Genomic DNA, 18390 nt, shown 5'->3' with positions numbered 1-18390 from the left:
TCCGTGAAGTTGACTGTCTTGTCCATTATGAAGGTGAATAGTCTTTGAGTGGGTGGCTTTGGGGTAGGTTCATCCCACCCTTACTTTCGAATGACTCAGTATGACCTTAAATTAAACTGTTCAGTTCGCCTCGAGGATTTCAAGTTCAGTGTTTCAGTGAGTTCATAGGCAGGTTGGCAGGGCGGTTGGCAGACAACAGCTTGCTGGAAAAATATAAATAATAGACACATACAATCCAAATTTATTTTAAACATGGAGCACATTTATTTATTCATTTTAAACTCAGGTGACTGTTACAAGATATTTTTCAGCCATCCTGCTTTTTGTATTAAAATTTGTGTGCAGTCCTTTGTTAGGACTCGTCCTTCATAGCTTGTGTTCACCTCCCGCCACTTCTCGTATTTTCATATCTGTTGTCCACCCTTTTGTGACGAGAGGATTCGCATGAGTGTTTGTTTTGTCTACCCCATCCACACACACCCCTCGACCCACCCGTCTGTAGTAAAACTATCGTGCTTGCCTGCAGTTTGTAATTTTTTTTAAATGTATGTGTGCAGTTTGTGTGCTTTATTTTTTAGAAGTGAATCGTTGCTTTATTTATTTATTTTTATTTTTTGGACAAACATGCGCTTGATCATTAGCAGCAGAAGAAGATGCTTGCAGGATGTGCTAAGTGTTGTCCACGTGGCTTGCAGTCGTGCTAATCACTTTGTTTCTTACCTGGAGCGAAATGTGGAAAGGGCGTGACTGGGAGCTTGGCTTGTTGTCTGTTGTTTTCTTTTGCTTTCTGTGTTTCTAAAACTGTATGATGTCTTGGAAGTGGTGTGTGAATGACAACAATAACAATGATAATGATAATAATAATGATAATGATGATATTAAAAATGATAATAATGATGATGACGACAATAATAATGATAATATTAATAATAATGATGTCGATACAATTGACGAGAGGAGATGGGCTTGACTGCGGATGCTGATGACACATTGATTGGCCTGGAAGGTTGACAAGACCACCAGGAACCTGCTCACCCACGAAGGGCGGTGAATGAAGTTTAAAGACTTCGGACTGGTTGACTCTGGACGTACACAAAGCAACGGCCCGTCAACTGCCGAGCGCCGAATGACGTTTTGTTTTGTTTGTGTTGTTTGGGTTTTTTTTTTTTTTAGTTTTTTTTCAATTTACCTTTTGCAAATGCTAATACGTCTCTGGCGCAGACTTGACGCAAACAGACCGAGGAGAGACATAACCTTTGCATTAAGAGGCCACTTTAGTCTGACGACCGGTGGGCGTGGCGTGTGCGTAATCTGTCGAGTCCATTTCACGAGGGCGTCAGGGAGAAAAATAATAATAATAAATACAAACACGGTCATGGCCATGCGTCGTCAGATCCGCTTTTGTGTTTAAATCGTCGCGACTGCAGTTCTCTGTGTGTAGGAACATACGGGTACTTATGGATGGACGTGAATAACGATTCTGCCAGACAATAAACCGCTCCTCCCCTCCTCCTCCTCTTTTTTTTTTTTTAATTCCTTTTGTAGTTAAAGTTATCATTTTAGTTCATCAAAATAATTCTTTAATCTTTGTTGTAAGTGTCCATCCGCAAATCTCATTCGTGCCAACCATTCTGTAACCGAAGTAGCAGAAATCTACCGTTACAACCCATTTTTTAAAAAAAAGTTGGGAATCTCGTGCTCTTTCCGTTCACTTTACCTGCTGCCAGGGAACCACCACAATCTGTTGATGAAAATGTCAGACTTATTTTGGGCTGGAAGAAGGCCTTTCGGTGTGCCATCGAGTGACCTCCTCGCTTTCACAACGAGAAGTGGAGCGACGTTGCGCGAGCACGCACGTCACTGGCTCTTCGACATTTTGCACACGTCACCAGCGCTTCCTGCAGCATCTCTCGCAATGCGTGAGAACGAGAATGCACTACTCATGAGCTCAACACCTGAAAAAATAATGACTCCGCCATAGTGTTTTACCGGTCAACCGTGAAATTTTCAGGGTCTGTGCATCTCTGTACGGAATACAAGGCGTTGTCGGTGTCTAGCGTCTAGTGGAGCTTGATGGTGGCGATGGACCGTGACGGTGGAGGCGGGGTGAAGCTGATTGCCGGAAAGGGTTTGTAGAAAAGAAATGTCATCGAAAACATGAGTAAGATTATGTGACCAAATAGCTTTGTAAAGGTGTACAGCGTTTGACATTAAACACAGAGATGGAGGTGAAACGAACCGGAAACACCTTCCAACAGTGGACAGGATGGTTAATATGAGTGTTGGGTCTATCAAACCTGCAGATAAAAACAAACAAATAACAAAAAACAGAAAAAACAGCGTCCTCGAGACGGGATGTGAACCCAGGACACCCAAACACCAGCGTACTGGCGACAGGCGTGAAACTGTTCCACTACCGGACCCCACCCGGGAAACAGGAGGGGATTGGGGGGAGAAGGGGTTTCATACATGAGAAGTAAGGCGTTGCAAGAAATAACGGTGAGAAATCTGGTCACGTGGTGTGTGCCTCGTCCGCTGGTTGGCTGACTGCTGCAGGTAATTTGTTTGTACTGCAAGTCTTCGTGCTCCAGCGGAAACGGCGGATCGACGCGCGAATCACAAACGAGGCGAATGTCGGCTGGAACGGCGATGATAAAGACAGAGCGGGACACGGGGCTGCCAGCACTTAACAGTGAGCTGTTGTTTTTGCTCGCCAAGGAGGCACAGGAAGCCTCTCTGATTTCACCGTTTACACTCAGCCGGCAATTTAAAAGGAAGAATAAAAAATAAAGAGCTTGATGTAATCAAATGTTGGGGCAGGCCCTGTCCGGGAAGGAGAGAGCGCAGGAACAGCCAGGCACATATCATAGCATAAAACACTTTCCTCTCAACTTCCATAAAGCAATCTATTTGAAAACCTCCAATGGAGGGGGAGAGTGTTCCTCCTAAACACCTTAATTTACCTCCCCCTTTCTTTTTTCCCTTTCTCCTTCGCCTTCCCTTTCCATATTTCAGAGACTGTTTATTCTGGGCCCGGCGAATGCAATCACACTAAGTGCTGATGCACTGAGCTCCACTCACTCCCCCCCCCCGAACTCCCTACTCACCACTCCCCTCCTTCTCCTCCACAACCACCTCCCGCACACGGCATTGACGTTTTTCCTTCGGAGCGGTCGGCGGTGTCCGCGCTGGCGTCGTCGTCGCTATGGTTGTCGTTGTGGGTGCGCGGGTCCGGACATGGCGGCCCATCTCGTTAGTGCGGGGCCCTGCTCGCTCGCTAGGCCCGCTTTAATAAGAGCGTCTTTAAATGAATAATCGATGACGTAAAGCTCGCGCCTGTACGCGCACACAGATGCACGTGCGCTCACACTCACACACATGCAGGTTCCTACACCAGTGGTTAGCTCACCAGAGTACACAGAAATGTCAAACCGCTGCAGGTGATGAATAGACCCTCGCTGAATACAACTTTATTTTTTCTGTTTCTATTTTTTTTTTCTTCCCTCCTTTTTTTTTCTTCGGCTGCTTGAATGAAGTAGATGCCGGCGGTAATGGAGACAGTTTTTGGTGTTGATGAGACAGCACAGGGTTAGCTTGAACTGTAGTTAACACCAACACCACACCAGCTTACTCAGCGTTTTCCTTTTTTTTAAAAAAACTTTTTTGCTGATGACTGATGGACCTGAGGACAGTTTGATAATTAGAAGAGGTTTATAGATGTTTATTGAAACGGAAAATATGTCTGAACGTTGTGACAACGTCTGGTGGCGGTTTAACGGCCTCAGCCATGTTCCTTGCGCACTTTATTCTCCCTCCCAACCGCCTGCCCCACTTGACGCACCAAGAGGCGTGTCTCCGTGGTAAGAAACATTCCGACATGCAGGTGCAGGACCAACATGCAGGCTGAGGACCATTCCAACGTGCAGGTGCAGGATGTGGGTGGCTGTGGATGCGGATGCAGTGGAGGAGCAGGACTCGCCACTCGCAGGAGGAGCGGGAAGTGGATGCAAGTGGCGAGCTGTAAGTACGCCAACACTTCGGTCAGCGGCAGCGGGATCAATTCTCCCCCTGACGTGTGCGGTCACGTGATCCCGCGCGGTCACGCACTCCGAGGTGCGAAGTTGTTTGGAGAAAATCGATTGGCTGGGGCTCGCGCCGCCTACGTACCGTTAAGACAGAGGTGAACGGCGCTCACGGTGTGTACACGCTTGTCTCCCTGTGTTACAACCGGATCTTGTTTTTTTTTTTTTTAATAATGACAGAGTGACAGAGAGAGTGACAGGAATACGTTGGAAGCGAAGGGACAACGGTATAATAATAATAGGTAAGGCTTGTCGTGCTGGATCATGTTCCGGGTTGTGGTTCAGCACACGTTAGTTGTCCCCCTTTGGAAGAGGTCACAAGATGGCGGAATGTGCAATAAAAGTCTCCCTCATCTCCCCTTAACTTCTCTCTCCTACTTCTTCACCTTCTGCAGTTGCGACTCGTTTACACACGGACAACGGTATCCATTGCAGGAGGTAATTTATTAACCATGTGTATCAGGGGCGACAACCACATTAGACGTCCCCGACAGCTCACATGTCACAACCGCCGAGCGCGAATCGTTAACAAGCGGATTGCGTAATGTGACTCTCGCACTAACCGAACTTGAATGTGGCCGAGAGCCATCCCTCAACCTTTCGATGTTGTTGAGGATACATTTCATTTTTCCCTCCATGAATAATTTAAAAATGAAGGTCCCAGACCAAGTTGAACCAGTTTCAGAGAGATTATCGTTTCAGAAAACAGGTCTAGGTTGTGTTTTCGGTTTCCATTCGTTACAACAGCTAAATAAGATCATATAACAACAACAAACGGGTTTGAACCAAAAACAACGTTGATGTCGACGTGTGTAGATTTGAACTAACGGTCGGAGACGAGAGTTGCGGTTCTTTGCCTGACAAGCTCTTGCTTCGAAATTTAAGTGTGGAACCGGGCGGGAAGAGTGCCACGAGGTCAGAAAGATAAAAATAAAAAAATATTGAGGAAGCTGAAGGTTGTTGATGGCGGCTGAGGACAAACCCAGTGACTGCGTGCATCGTGACGTCATCAGTTTGAGTGCACACGCACTCCGCCTTCCCTCGCCAAACAAACTGCCTGACGTCACAGCCTGTCGCCCCGGTGCGGGCGGGTTTCACGAGGTTTCTTGTGGCGGTTCTGGGTAAACATCCCTCACCCTCCTCCCCTCATATTCCCCCCAACCCTCCACTTAAACCCTGCCACCCTCCTCCCCCTGGTATTCTGTTGAGACTGTGGGTGTGGTTCACTGTCGTCTGCTGTGGGTGGGAAAGTGGAGCAAGTTGACAAGCAGCGCGACCCGCCGCCATTGTTGCTGCTGGCGACCCCCGCCACCTGACGCCAGACCCCAACAGCCCCAGCGGGAGGTCACTCGCATTTATACAGTGCAGTTCCTCGCACTTAGTTCTGAGAGAGAAAAACTGTCGCAGACCCGCCGGCTTGCCTCCTTATATAACCAGGGTCTGGCTGCTTTGGGAACCGAACGCACAGTCCCGACATTGGGGGAAATATCAAAAATAAATCCTTTTTGACAAGAAATATGTTTACAGCTCTTGACTGTTACCTTCTATGTCATTGTGACCGTCCCCACCATCACCCCACCTCGTCCAGCCTACAATGAATGGACAGCCCTGTGTCAGGTGGCTTGAGGCTGGAAGCGACACAGTAAAGCCTGGGTTACCTAATACGGGTGTGACTATTTTTTTATTTTTTATTTTTTTGTTAACGGGTGTTTTTGACAATTAGAGCGTTACTGCCGCCGCCCTCTGTAGATAAATAACTGTAGTGGGCGAGCTGTCTGGGTCCCTGGACTGTATAGTGTGGGTGTGACACACACAAGAGAGGGAGGGAAACTTTCATCGTTTGAATATCGGCGGTTAACGGGTATTGTGAGGAAATACCACATTTACAATGTGAACAAATAGTGTACGGGGTGCAAAATAATTCGAAAGCAATAATTATATTTATTTATGCTAATACAGAAAAGCAGAAACTCAATCACAGTCAGGAGGTCGGCTTTAAAACATCGTCTCAAGTCAGTAATCAATTCCGCCATTTCCACAGTTGACTTTCCGAAATATCAGGTAAGGACAAGGTTTTTATGTGCACTCCGAGGACAGCACCGATAGATGACTGTTGACATTAAAGACTGACTCCCTTGGTGCAGGAGATGTTGACTCCCGGTGTCAGGGGTCATCAGGGGCGATCACACCGTCTGACAGCTCTCCGCCCGAGAGAGGTTGTCCTCCTGGGACTGTGCGGGGGATGTTGGGGTGGGAGGAGCTGTCTGGTGACAATTCCAAGTAGGATGCTACCCGAATGAATGAACTGGTCGCTGATGCTTTGGAGCAAAGATGGTTGGGTGAGCTTGGAATGAAGGAGACCCTGCAGGCGCGGCCATTTTTAAAATGTTGCTGGGGTGAGGTCGGAGGGGGAGGAGGGTTTGAGAAACTCATCACGGAGGCTCATGTTTGTGGTCAACCCCCTCATCCAACTTTACCAAGCCGTGATGTGGTCCGCAATCAAACGAAAGTGCATCCGCCTGAAGGTGATTTTGTACTGTGAAAACTTGTACTCCAATAGAAACAATGGAAGAAAAAAAATCACGGGAACAAACAGAGAAGTGTTGCACTAAAAGGAGGTCTGCACTTTGCTCCGTTAGTGACAATCGCATTAGCTCTGCATTTTCCAGACTTTTTGATATGAAACCTGGGTTAAACCAGAGATAAAAAAAAATCTGTGCCGCGACGAGATCCGAACCCCGAAACAACCATTCCTTCTTACAATGGTGATAGATACAAGACTTCTTACCGCTGCGCTAGGCGTCCACTAGGTCACGGCTGGATTCGAACAGTGAGCAGAACCAAACATCCCTGGCTTTGTTTATTTTTGGAAGAGGGAAGCTGGCTAACTTTATCCCCTCCCCAAGTAAATCTGACCAGAAGATGGTGTGTAGGGTCAAGGCTGTTCTGTCCAACCGGTAAGGGGTCAGTACCCTCCCCCACTCTCACCCAGTTGTTACCCGGTCCCCTTCCGGACGACCCGTAGTTTGGTTAGTGGTAAAGTGAGGTTATTATCTTTGGCCTGCTCCTACTTCCATTTTTTTTTCTCTCTCTCCATCCTAACGCGGTGCAAGGGCGGTAATTTGCTCAGGCGTTTGTTCGTTTCCGCTGTCAGCTTTGATTGCGCAGCTCCAGACGGGCAGGCCAGCCCTTGAAAAAAAAAAAAAGAGGAAAAGTGAGAGAGAGAGGGTTTGGTGTAGCTCTGAATGAGAGTCTAACAAGAAAATTGCTTTTGACACCTGCAAGTATTCGCGGAGTCTGTTTTCTCCTGGTGCGTAGAGTAGCGTCCCCTTCGTTACGTGCATCCTGTCGTAGTCACATCGGGTGGGTCTGGTTGTCTCGCCCGCCCACCCACCAAAGATGCTGATTCCTTGTAAATTAGATCAAAAGTGAAAAGAAGAAGGAACGGGGGGAAAAAAAGAAAGAGGAGAGGGTTGGAAGCTAGCCAGACAGGATACAGTCTCGGGAGGAATCAGGCGCGATTTACAGAACCCTCGCGGCCTGGAAACAGACGGCGACTTGCCTACGTCATCGGTTGGTCCTGCCACCCCGCAAAAACCTCGTTTGTTTTTCCTTTTTTGTAATATTGATATTAGAAGGATGGGGGAGGGGTTTGGGTGTTTGCACACAAGCTGCAGGTCAATTTAGGTTTCATACAAAGTGGCAGGAACGTTGACATCAGTCGTTTGACTTCTTCACATCATCAGATGGATTTTTTTATACACTATTTCCATCTGTCATTTCTTAGTTTCTCATCCATCAACCGTTCTTTCAGCTAGATGACAAATGTTGCTCCCCTTATTACCTCGAGAGCCCGAGTGTCCAGTTTGCTTCAAACACACACACACGGCAGGTCCAGGGAAAGGGGAGACTAGGGAGCGGAGGGGATGAAAGGGGAGGTGGATGACCGACCTTCCACACGATGGGACAGACCAATAAAGGGAGGGGTAGCGACGACAGACGACCAAGTCTCCCACCGTGATGGTCGCTGAAGAGGTTGGTGGGAGGGGGAGATGAAGGGCGGGAGGAGGAAGGGGAGGGAAACAGGAAGTGACAAAGGGACCGCGCGCGCAGGGGGGAGCGGAAGGCCGCAGAAAGGTGTCAGGGAGAGGGTTCAGTTCGGTGGCAAATCTTTCTCCTCGCGACACCACGTTGAGGACGGTTGTGGGGGGGACCCTGCGACCCAGAGCGAGCGGAGAACTTTGTGACAGTTGAGCCAGTGACACCGCCAGCCGTAGCAACCAGTGGCCGCGACACGAGGGAGAAAAGTTTCTATAGAGTCGGAAAGAAAAGCTTTTGAGGGACAGGAACGGGTCGTGTGTGCACGGAACCCACAGTCCTCGCCGTGTCGCGAGACCATGCTCACACACTGACAGACGCACTTCAAAAGAAAAGATTATAAAAGATTCGTGAAAGAAGCAGGAGTCACGTGTGTGGCTTTCAAGTGTTGTGTGCCCGGGACACTTGCCTCATCCTAAGTAGCAGCCCTCGCCTATAATCCGAGCGTGACTTTGCATGCACCTGCACGTGTGTTGGTGTGTGCGCGCGCTCACGTCAACCGGAGGATTTGTGGCAGTTGGACTTTAAAACTCGCAGACGACTTTGGTCAACCGTGACGACGAGTGACTTGCCCCAGTGGAGCAGTGTGTTGTGAGCTCAAGCCCTCGCCTCTCGTACTCGTCACGCATGGATAACCAATACCTTTTGCCTTTACCTTTCCAGGTGGATCCCAAGCTGGCTTTCCCACGCAAGGCCCAGCCAAAGGTAAGACACTTTCTGTCACTTTTAGTTTCAGAGATTGGGTCAGAGTTCATTGTATCAAGTATTTGTTGGTGGTGTGTGTGTGTTTGTGTCACTCCAACCCTTTCTACCGTCACGGTGTGCACGCTGGGATGAACATCGGCCCTACTACACACCTGTCAGTCTGTGTGACATCGGTCTCGTACTCTGTGTATGTAGGTGTGCATGTGAAAGCATGTTTCATGGGGATAAAGAGAGTGGTGGATGTGTTCAGCGAACATTACTGTCCCAGCCCTGTTTTGATCCCGCCCAAAGGTACAGAAATAAATTCCTTCACGCACCAGTGAGCACCTGCGTGTAAGCTTGGGTTTGCCTGGAGTTGTTACAGGTTGACACCAACTGCCTAAAGCTTTTACTCGCCGGCAATCAACGCTTTGAACCATGAACACACCTGGTGTGTAGTACTCACACAACTAACTATAGATGAGCAGGTGTAGGTAAGGATACACCCCTGAGAACCAAACGACAATGGAGCCAAGGGGTCAGTCCCTCTAGGTTACCTTTTGGTACCAACATCCCATAAAGTTGTGTCAGTGACTTTGGTATGTCACGTGACTATTGCCGACGCTCACACGTGGTGAAAGAAGAAAGGCGAGGGCTTGTAAAAGACGGGAAGGAAGGCAAAGGGTTAAAGGTCATCCACATCTCCGACATGGAATGTGTTTCGAGCTATCATTCTGCATCTTTGCGCTTTCTGCCATACCTGGATTGTAGTTTGAGGGGGTGGGATGGGGTAGGGCGACTCGGACACAAGCCTGGTCTGTTGTCGCGATGTCCCGGCAGTTTTGCGGAAACACAAAAGCACGAATTCGCAGCAGGAGGTTGGCAGACCCGAGGCCGACATGTCAGCAGGCAGTGAAGGCTGGCAGTTAAACGAGAGTTATTGGTGCGTCATGAATATTGCATAACCCCTCCCTTGCCCTGCACTCCTGTCAGGGTCTTTACCACTTGTCTTTCGCTGCCACACTGAGCAGCAACAACAACTCTCCTTTCTTCCTTTTTTAAACATTTTATTGGTGAAAATCGAGACCACAATTTTGTTGTGAACCACAGCTTCGAGAGGAGACAGTAGTTTGGACATCTTTCTTGATGGCTGCTGCAAGGTAAATGTCTCAGGTAAACACAGAGATCGAACTCAGAAAGGTGTGGGTATGGAATTCTGTCTGGCATTAACATTCATGCAGTGACCTCTAACCCGGAAATCATTGTCCCGACCTTACCTGGCAAGAAAAGGAAGCTGGTAGGTGGGTTTGGGAAAGGTGTTTGCTAGATGCTTTGGATTACAAGCGGTTGACCTTTTGCCATCACCGACAAGAGCCTTTGGGAATTCAGGGATATCGATCTCGCAAATCGAAGTGACACCTGGAGGTGGCGACGCCATTTGCAGGGATGTCCGGACATGCGCAGTCCGGCGCGCGTGTGAAGATATGGATATGGATATATATTCACAGGATATTGAGAAACGCTTGCCGGAAGTAGTCATGGTTGATAGGAGGCTGTGCCACTTACTCCGTGTGTGGCTGAGAATTAGCCTGGAGGTAAAAATATTCACTGGAGATGTGTAGACAAGAAACAAGTATTGTTAGCATTCTTGTCCGCTGGTGATGTTCCTTCTTCACTCCTTCCTTCCATTCTAAAGAGGCGGGTGCTTTCCCTAAAACTAAGTACCCCGCGTTTTGCTTTAATTAGCTCAAAGTGAACAAAGCTCAGGTGGAGAGAGGCTCCGTCATTAATTGGAAGCCGCCGACCGAGAGAGGATGGCGATGATTAAAGTGATAATTGCCCATCGATCGAGCTGATGCGGATTTTGTGGGAGTGGAAAAAGCCAGTGTTGATAATTTGTATTGGTTGACGACATCCGCTGTTCTTGTGTGTTGACGGTCGTAGGGAACGGGTGGTGGTGTTGTATGGTTCGCTACCCGCTTCTCTCCCATACCCTCGTCCTTCCTAACCCACCTTTGATCACGGAAAAATTTCTTTTTATTATTTTGCTGGAATCCTCTCCCCGGTTTTTTGGAGCCTAAAAAACGTGATCGACAGACGTCTGCACTAATTATGCGCGTGCACTGCACGTGCGGTAGGCGCGAGGACCGACTTCCACCCGGTGTACGCTGCCGTTGTTTGTGCACATCGCTGCACGCGCCACATGCAGGTGATTGGCACTTGGTCCTCTTCATCCGTTGTCATCCATTCCCCTTCTCTCTTTGTAGTCCGCCATAGGCACGAGTTCAATCAACTGAAATCCTCTCCCACCCGACACCCCATGCCGACCTTCAACCCAGGTTATGGATGAGTCTCCGAGACAGAAACATTTTATTGTTGCTCAGCAGTGTGAGTGGTACACAGTGCCAAATGACTTGGCTCATTGGATGTGAAGCGAGGAGGGGATGGACACGTGATTACAGGACCAAGCGGCGGGCGTGACGAGGTTGCCTGGTTTGAGGAATGACAGAAGAGGACATAACCTAGAATCTGTTCCAACAGCAAAGAACTGCCGTGCAGGCATGCACTGGGGAGGGAGAGACGGAGGGAGCTGGTCCTGGGAAGATTTTGCCCGCCTGCTAATCATAAGGGAAGACTAGCCACAGCCGCAAATGTCACGGCACAAAGACTGCAGTAGTTGCCGAGATGCGGGATTGTGTGAGGAGAAAGGGAGAAAGAAAAAGAATTGTTAAGGCGAAAAGCAGATCACAAACAGATAAAGGTGATGCCGAGGGGTTATATGACCCTCCTCTTGTTTTCTTGACCCAGCCCTAGCTTCTCGATTTTCTTTAAAAAATAAATTCTTACCGATCTCATTGTTTAGCCAGCAGAGGAAGTGACGTCACAGAGCGGAGGATGATGAACGAGGGATTTGGTGTCTGCGTTCACGTTGTACAAAAGATGATGTAGGGGAGGAGAAAGGGGGAATTTTGAGAAAAGTATGAGAAAAAGCTGGAGGATTTTTTTTCCCAGGAATCCGAGTGGTGACGTCTGTCGGTGAAGCGAGTGTGTAACCAGCTTGTGTGTAACTCACTTTCTGACAAGGTCTGATGGCGGAAATGTGTAAATGCCTTTCATCCTTCCCATCCACATTGACAGACGAGTGAAATACCCTCCTGTGTCATTTGTGTAGATAATTTTATACCCTCCAACCCCAACCTTTTTCAGAAGAGGGGTAGGATGGTTGCCGCGCAGAAAGAGAAAGAAGGAGGGAGGAGGGTATGTAGGTACATGCGGGAGATGGGAGGTGCATGGTTAGAAGGGAGAAACAGCTGTTGACCTTTCAAGCTCCAGGCTTTGATGGGCGTCACTGCATTTCGAAGTCTGCAACGAACGTAGCATTTCCCGAGGGCTTGCACTTCTGCCATCACACGATCTCCCTCCTCCGACTCTCCTCCACCCTTCTCTACACACACATCTCCTCGCCCTCAGTGTTCTCATGACATGTGTGTGCTAGGTGGGGACGTGGGGTAAATTGGGGGAAAGGGGGGAATCAGGCCGTGAGAGGTGGAAGCTAAGTGGCCTGTGAGACTGACAGATCACGGGTACTGGGGTATCTCGTACACCACAGCAGTTGTCGGGTAGTGAAAAGCATCATGCGGGGTAGTCACCTGGGCTCTCCTCCACCCTGTAACCCCTTGTTACCTTTCTAACTCTCCCTTTTCTGCTTGTTCTTTTCCACATCTATCATCTTCCGGATGATATTAGTAGATAAAAACTTTCTCATGGAGCCAGTCAGGATGTCGGCGCGAGATGTGTTGTCGGTGCCATAAAAATGGAGATCACTCTGTGGCCGCCGAGTCACCCGCTGGATGAATGCCTGCCAAATCCTTTCTCCTGGATTTGTTCGCCAAGTGTTCAGTCTTTCATTTGTAACGGGATGTCATGTATGGGGTAGGGGTAGGGGCTAGGGACGGGTGGTAGTGTCGCTACCCGTGGGATCCTCCTGTAAACTGAGTTTGTGCGGCGTTTAACGACCTCCACCTGTCTGCAGGTCAGCGCCATTTTCAAATTGGCTTCATCCGTTGTGAACTGCTTTGTCTCCCCTCTCCCTTAGATACTGAAATAGTTATCCCCCGTGTCTATTATTTTTGTTTTAATTTTTTATTTAACCTATCTGCACTCGTGAGAGACGAACAAAAGGGAAGGCTGTTAGGTATCGTCGCGGTTCATGTCCCTCTCTCAGTAGGAGGTCGCTATCCCATAATAACTATAAATATTTTATTTTTATGGCCAAAGCCAGAAGACAATTATTCTGGTTGGTTGAAAGACAACTGAAAAGTCTCAACACATTAGCCAGTTGTTCGGCAAAGGATCTCTGGATTTCAGAAGACAGGAGTAGAAAACTGGATGTGAAATTATCTTGAGGTCTCGGGTGACTGCAGACATAGAGGGTGGCCATCTTGTACCCCACTATCACTGGACGACCAACCCATTGTTCTGCCTACCCAGCTGACATAGGCAATCCAAGATGTCAGGGAAGGTAGGTAAAGGGTTGTGTTCTGCCTTTACACACGGTGAGCCACTCACCTTCACTGGTCCCGCTCGTTCTATTTGTGTAGGGGGATCCTTTTGATTCTTTTCTCCTGATGGTTAGTGAAATAATTTAGTTGATCCTGGCTTCACACTGGCATGGTCGGCAAGATGGCAACAACACCCAGCCGTGGATGTTGGCGTTTGTTGTGTTTCTGTAAGTAAGATGCTGATGACGTGGCGAAAACTGCTGGCGACGGCTGCTGTTGGCAAAAGGCAAAACATTTTTGGCTCCTAAAAAGAGAGAAAAGAAATGGGGTCTAGGATAGGGTTTAGGATGAGCATTGCATGAAATTGTTGTGTCATTGGCAACCCTTGTTTGCTTTCGCAGAGAATGCTTTAAAGATTTAAAAAATACCATCAGCTCTCCAGGTAATATTTACGAGCCGTTTAAAGAGACTTCAGGTGAAAGCTTTTATGTCTTGCTGTTAGTGAGTTTACTTTTCTCGCCTCCTAAAACATCTAAATTTAGTTGTCAGTCCGCCACCCCACCTCACCTTGCCCTCGAACTCATCATTGCTTATCCAGGGGCGGACAACTTCGCGTCTTGCCAGCAAGTAAAACCTGTCGAGCTGCATGTCGACGCTGTCGTCAGGTCAAAAGGTCACAAAGACCCGTTCTAACCCGGGTGTTTCGCGCACCCAGACTTGGTCGAGCATGAAGGTGTCATATAAACGGTCCTGGGTTAGCTTAACAGATGATGCATGGGGCTGCGGCTGTCGCACAAAGAAAACCCGAGAGCTGTTCCCACCCGTCCACCCCTAAATCTTCGCAGTATTTTCTGGCTTTGGAATCATTGAAAGGCTCAAGTTTCATAACAGCATGCTTTTTTGAAAACTCGAAATGATCTTCTGAGTTACGCTTGTCAGAAGCTGACGAAGATATGCAACTGCGCAGGTCAGGATGTTTGACCCGCGTGACACGAGAGATGTTTGACGAGGTCGCCATCCATCACGAGAATTTTTTAGAAGGTCAGGTTAATCGTCAGCACACTGTCGCCCATTTTTATGTTCTCCATCGTCCCACCGACTCCTTTTCTGATGTAAGCGAAAAACAAATTGTTTTTAAACTTCTTGCAAACATTTATTGGCAAGTGGGCGGCTTGGTGTCTGTGGGGAGGAGGACTAGTCTAGGGGCTGCTACCTTCGATTACCGAGGTCTTTCAGATGGAGGCCAGCTCGGATCCATGGAAAACTTCCCCATCCTCTCTAACCATCTACATATCAAGCCGCAGCTGTGCAGTAACGGGTGGATACCTGGATTTTTAGTGAAAGGTGGCCGACAGAGGTGGTTGCTGTCGCTTGCCGTCCATCACATCGTCTTCTTCACTTCTTGTCTGTCAACTTTGTAATTCATTTTTCCCACCCCAGTCCATCGGCAGCGGTCCCTTCAGTTGTTTTCAGACAGTTTTATTTGTTCGTTTGATGGACGAGGATTTTGACAAAATAAAACTGCTCAGCTGGTATGAATGTTGTGGTTGGAGTCGCCAGGGTTGGAGAATGTAGGATGAACATCGTGACACCACACTCTTTGTATGTCGATGGCGATGATAAAAATGAGTTCTCTCACACACATCAGATCGAATTAGCGATGTGATCAAACCTCCGTAGCGAGCACACACCACCAGGTGGCAGCAGTGGCGCGATTATCCGCGATGTTAGCAAAGCATGTTTTGGAAAAAATATTAAAAAATTCGACTCACGCGGGGAACACTCGCTTGTGCACCCGGCGTTTGGCACGTGGGGAGGCAGCCATCCTCCCACCCTTCTATCCTGCTCCCCCCTCCTACCCCGATGGAGCGGCAAACCGTCAGAACCCGCGAGGACTACGGGTGGGCAGGGGGTGCAGGGGGAGTTGGGGTTGAGGGGTTGAGAGTCTGGTGTTTCCTTTGAAGCTCTTCACTGTCTGCTTTTCAGCGGCCCCGTCACAACGACAGATGGCTGCAGCTTGGGCCGCCGTTGGACACCCGTATAGTTGCCAGGGTGGGCGGGTGGTTCACACGAGCCCCGAGTGAGTCGAGTCCCACTCGCTTCGTTTGTCCCAAGTCTGGAAACTTCTCGCTCAGGAAAAGTGCAGACAACGGAGGGCGGAGAAGAGCAGAAGGGAGTAAGGGATGAAGATTGTAAGGGGGGAGACAAGGAAAGAGGAGAAGGAGGGGGGATTGGTGTTTTACGCCGAGCCAGCAAGGCAGCCAGTCCTGTAAACAGACGCCAGTCAGAGAAAGAACAGTGCCCGAGACGAGAGCTGAACCAGGGCAGTCAACAACGTTTGGTTACAGGCGCAAACCGTTGCGGCACCGGCCCACCCGAGACAAGGAAAGAGGAGGAAGAGATGAAAAAATTAGAGAGCAAGTATCTGTCTCTCTCATTCCCTCCTGACTGTCCACCGTACACATAGTTACCTCATCGTCCTGCTGGCTCCATTCTTTGGAGATGCAGAGGGACCTCCCTTCCTCTCACCCGTCGCCAACTGTTTCCTGTGTCTGATGGAGACAGACGATACATTGAGGCACGCGATGCACGTGAGACTACCAACCTACTGACCGTGTTCTGCTCAGACATGCACCAGTTAACACGAGCCCTTACTACGACCAGACTGATGATCCCCGCCTCCCCCGGCCGTCTGGAGTCATTCTCAACACGTCTGTCTCTAGTCTGTAAAGATGCCTTTTCCCAGCATGCCTTCAGACAGGTGAGGCTGGGAAGCGCAGGTATGGCATGCCGAGGCAGAGGAGGGGTGTGGTGATGGAGGGGAGGATGGCGAGGAGAGATGAGGTTGGGGCGGGTGTGTTTGGGGGTAGGAAGGAGGGGTCAGGACCGCTAACACGCTGACATTAATAGTAGATGGTAGGCACGAAGCATGGCGGACTCCATTGCCGCCTTCACTCGTAATTGGCGGAGCTGCCAAACGGGGGGTAAAAATGGAGGAAAGGACAACTTTGTGGGCCACGGGTGAGATCCGTGCTTCTTGCGGAAAGAGCCTTTACTCGCCGATGAGAAAGACTTACTGCTTGATTAGAACACCCAGGGTGAACGAAGAGCAGCATGGTCCTGGCATCAAAGGGGACATAATCCGAACTTGTTTTTTGGCTGACATCCCCTTCCTTGGAGTCCTCCATACAATACAATGCCTGACATGTTGGAATTTTCTCTCCGGACTTTTTTGTGTTTCAATCTCCGTGCAAGAAACCCACTTTCATGGAAGTAAAGAGTCTGCTATGATACGTCACTCTGGTGCTATGATACGTCACTCCATCAAACAGATTTGTCTCCCTTTGGCATTCACCTGCAAGCCAGAGATTAATCTGACTTTATTAGTCTTACAGTCACCGCCTGTCGTGGCTTCAGGTGTGTAAAGTCGATATTTATTCGGGCTCAGGAAGGGTAGCACTACTTTCCACTTTCCCTTTGTGTCGGAGGGTTTCTTTAAAAACAAATTAAGTAAATTCATGATTTACACTCGCGGGTGTTCTTTGAGGCGCAATGCATGCCAGGGGCTAGGCATTGTGTACCGTTGGTTGCCATGACAGCAGTTGACCTGTGGGCGTTGTGTCATCTAGCCCCGTGCACTTGACTTTATCGCTGAGCTGACGTGTGTCTGACCTTTGTCCCCTCAACCTGACCTCGGCTAACTGAATTTTCGGTCCTTTGACGGTTAGATCGCTGCTAACCACCCTATTACCCTCACTGATACTTTTTTAAGTCCGAGAACTTTGCAGGAGTCTGTTTCCTAAAGGTGACTTGTGGGTGTGTGTACTTACTGTAATAGTAGTACTCAGACTTTGTTAAGTAGAATATATAATTATAGACCATAAAGAAGTTTTCTTGAAAAGAAGACAATGATTTCCAGAAGAAAACTTCCTGTGGGTTGTAATAAGATACTGTATGTACACCTCACACAATAAGCTCTGGGGGTTAGACACAGTGAACCACTAAGTATGGGTGGGTGTGCAGATGAAGCAGCTACCCGTGTGATCTCTGGACCTCATTTCTGTCATACACCACACCATGTGTTGGTACGTCTGTACTGCCTGATGTTTGGTTATTGTCTGGAATACATGACAGCAGCTGTGGGTACCAAGCAGGAGGAGGACGGTAGGTTATTACAGAAACCCACACTTGCTCATACATAAGAAAACAAAATGCTGGAATGTTCGGTCAGAAGGCAGAAGGAAAATGCCTGTGTATAATATTACCACCGACATATTGCAGCTTGTTGTTGTTTGTTATCTGTCCCTACCTTTTATTTATTTTTTTTTCATAGAAAAATGCGCTTTTAGCGAGTCATAGTTCTGGGCCATTAGTCACCCAGATGAAGAGATCGCTTATGAAACGCTACTCGTTGAAAGTAAACATAGGAAGCCACTTCCAAGCTTTGCCTCGCCATTTTGTGTATATGTCCGTGTGTGAGAGAGAGAGGGAGGGATTGCTGTATATACATCCATCGCGAAAAATTGCTTCTCCTACTCCTGACAAACAGCACTTAGTGTGGGAGGAGACGGGTGAGAAGTCCAGGAAGATGTATTTATCTAGCCATCTAGGCTGGGTGTGTAACACAGTTACATGGAAGCCAGTAACATCACACAGGTGGAGGATTCAAACCGTCTTGTTACTAACTCCATCCCCCAGGCCGGCTGTACACACACGGAAGACGGGAGGGCAATAGGTTGTGACAGGCGGGGGTATTGTGGGACTGAGATGGAGACAAAGCTCGAGGCCTTGTTAGCCGAGCATGTTACTCAGATAGGAGGTGGCAGGAGAAAGTTTTGTTACTACGGTGAACACTAGAACCGCTTTCTCTCCCCTTGTCGAGTTGTCCGCCCCTGCAGCTGACATAATTATCTAACCTCGCGCTTGCCGACATCCTACCCTGTGATCTATCTTTTGTTTTCTGTTTTATTTCAGCATTTTTTTTTCGGGTGGGTATGGTGTAAGACCGCGCTGTTGTTGCCATG

General features: G+C 48.5%; 1 protein-coding gene across 6 annotated transcripts in view; it reads left to right on the top strand.

Annotated features, from left to right (window-relative positions):
* Positions 1 to 18390, top strand: part of LOC112562263 (RNA-binding protein Musashi homolog 2-like) — a 134653-nt gene that overhangs the window by 19109 nt on the left and 97154 nt on the right. For all 6 annotated transcript variants that reach the window (XM_025235386.1, XM_025235385.1, XM_025235389.1 and 3 more), the window contains exon 5: positions 8844 to 8885. In XM_025235386.1, coding sequence (XP_025091171.1) covers positions 8844 to 8885 — 42 coding nt within the window. The remainder of the gene's footprint in view (positions 1 to 8843; positions 8886 to 18390) is intronic.

This window comes from Pomacea canaliculata, linkage group LG4 (genome assembly GCF_003073045.1).
Source record: "Pomacea canaliculata isolate SZHN2017 linkage group LG4, ASM307304v1, whole genome shotgun sequence".
NCBI lineage: Eukaryota > Metazoa > Mollusca > Gastropoda > Architaenioglossa > Ampullariidae > Pomacea > Pomacea canaliculata.
The sequence above is the reverse complement of the archived record's forward strand: the minus strand, read 5'-3'. Positions and strand labels throughout refer to the sequence as shown.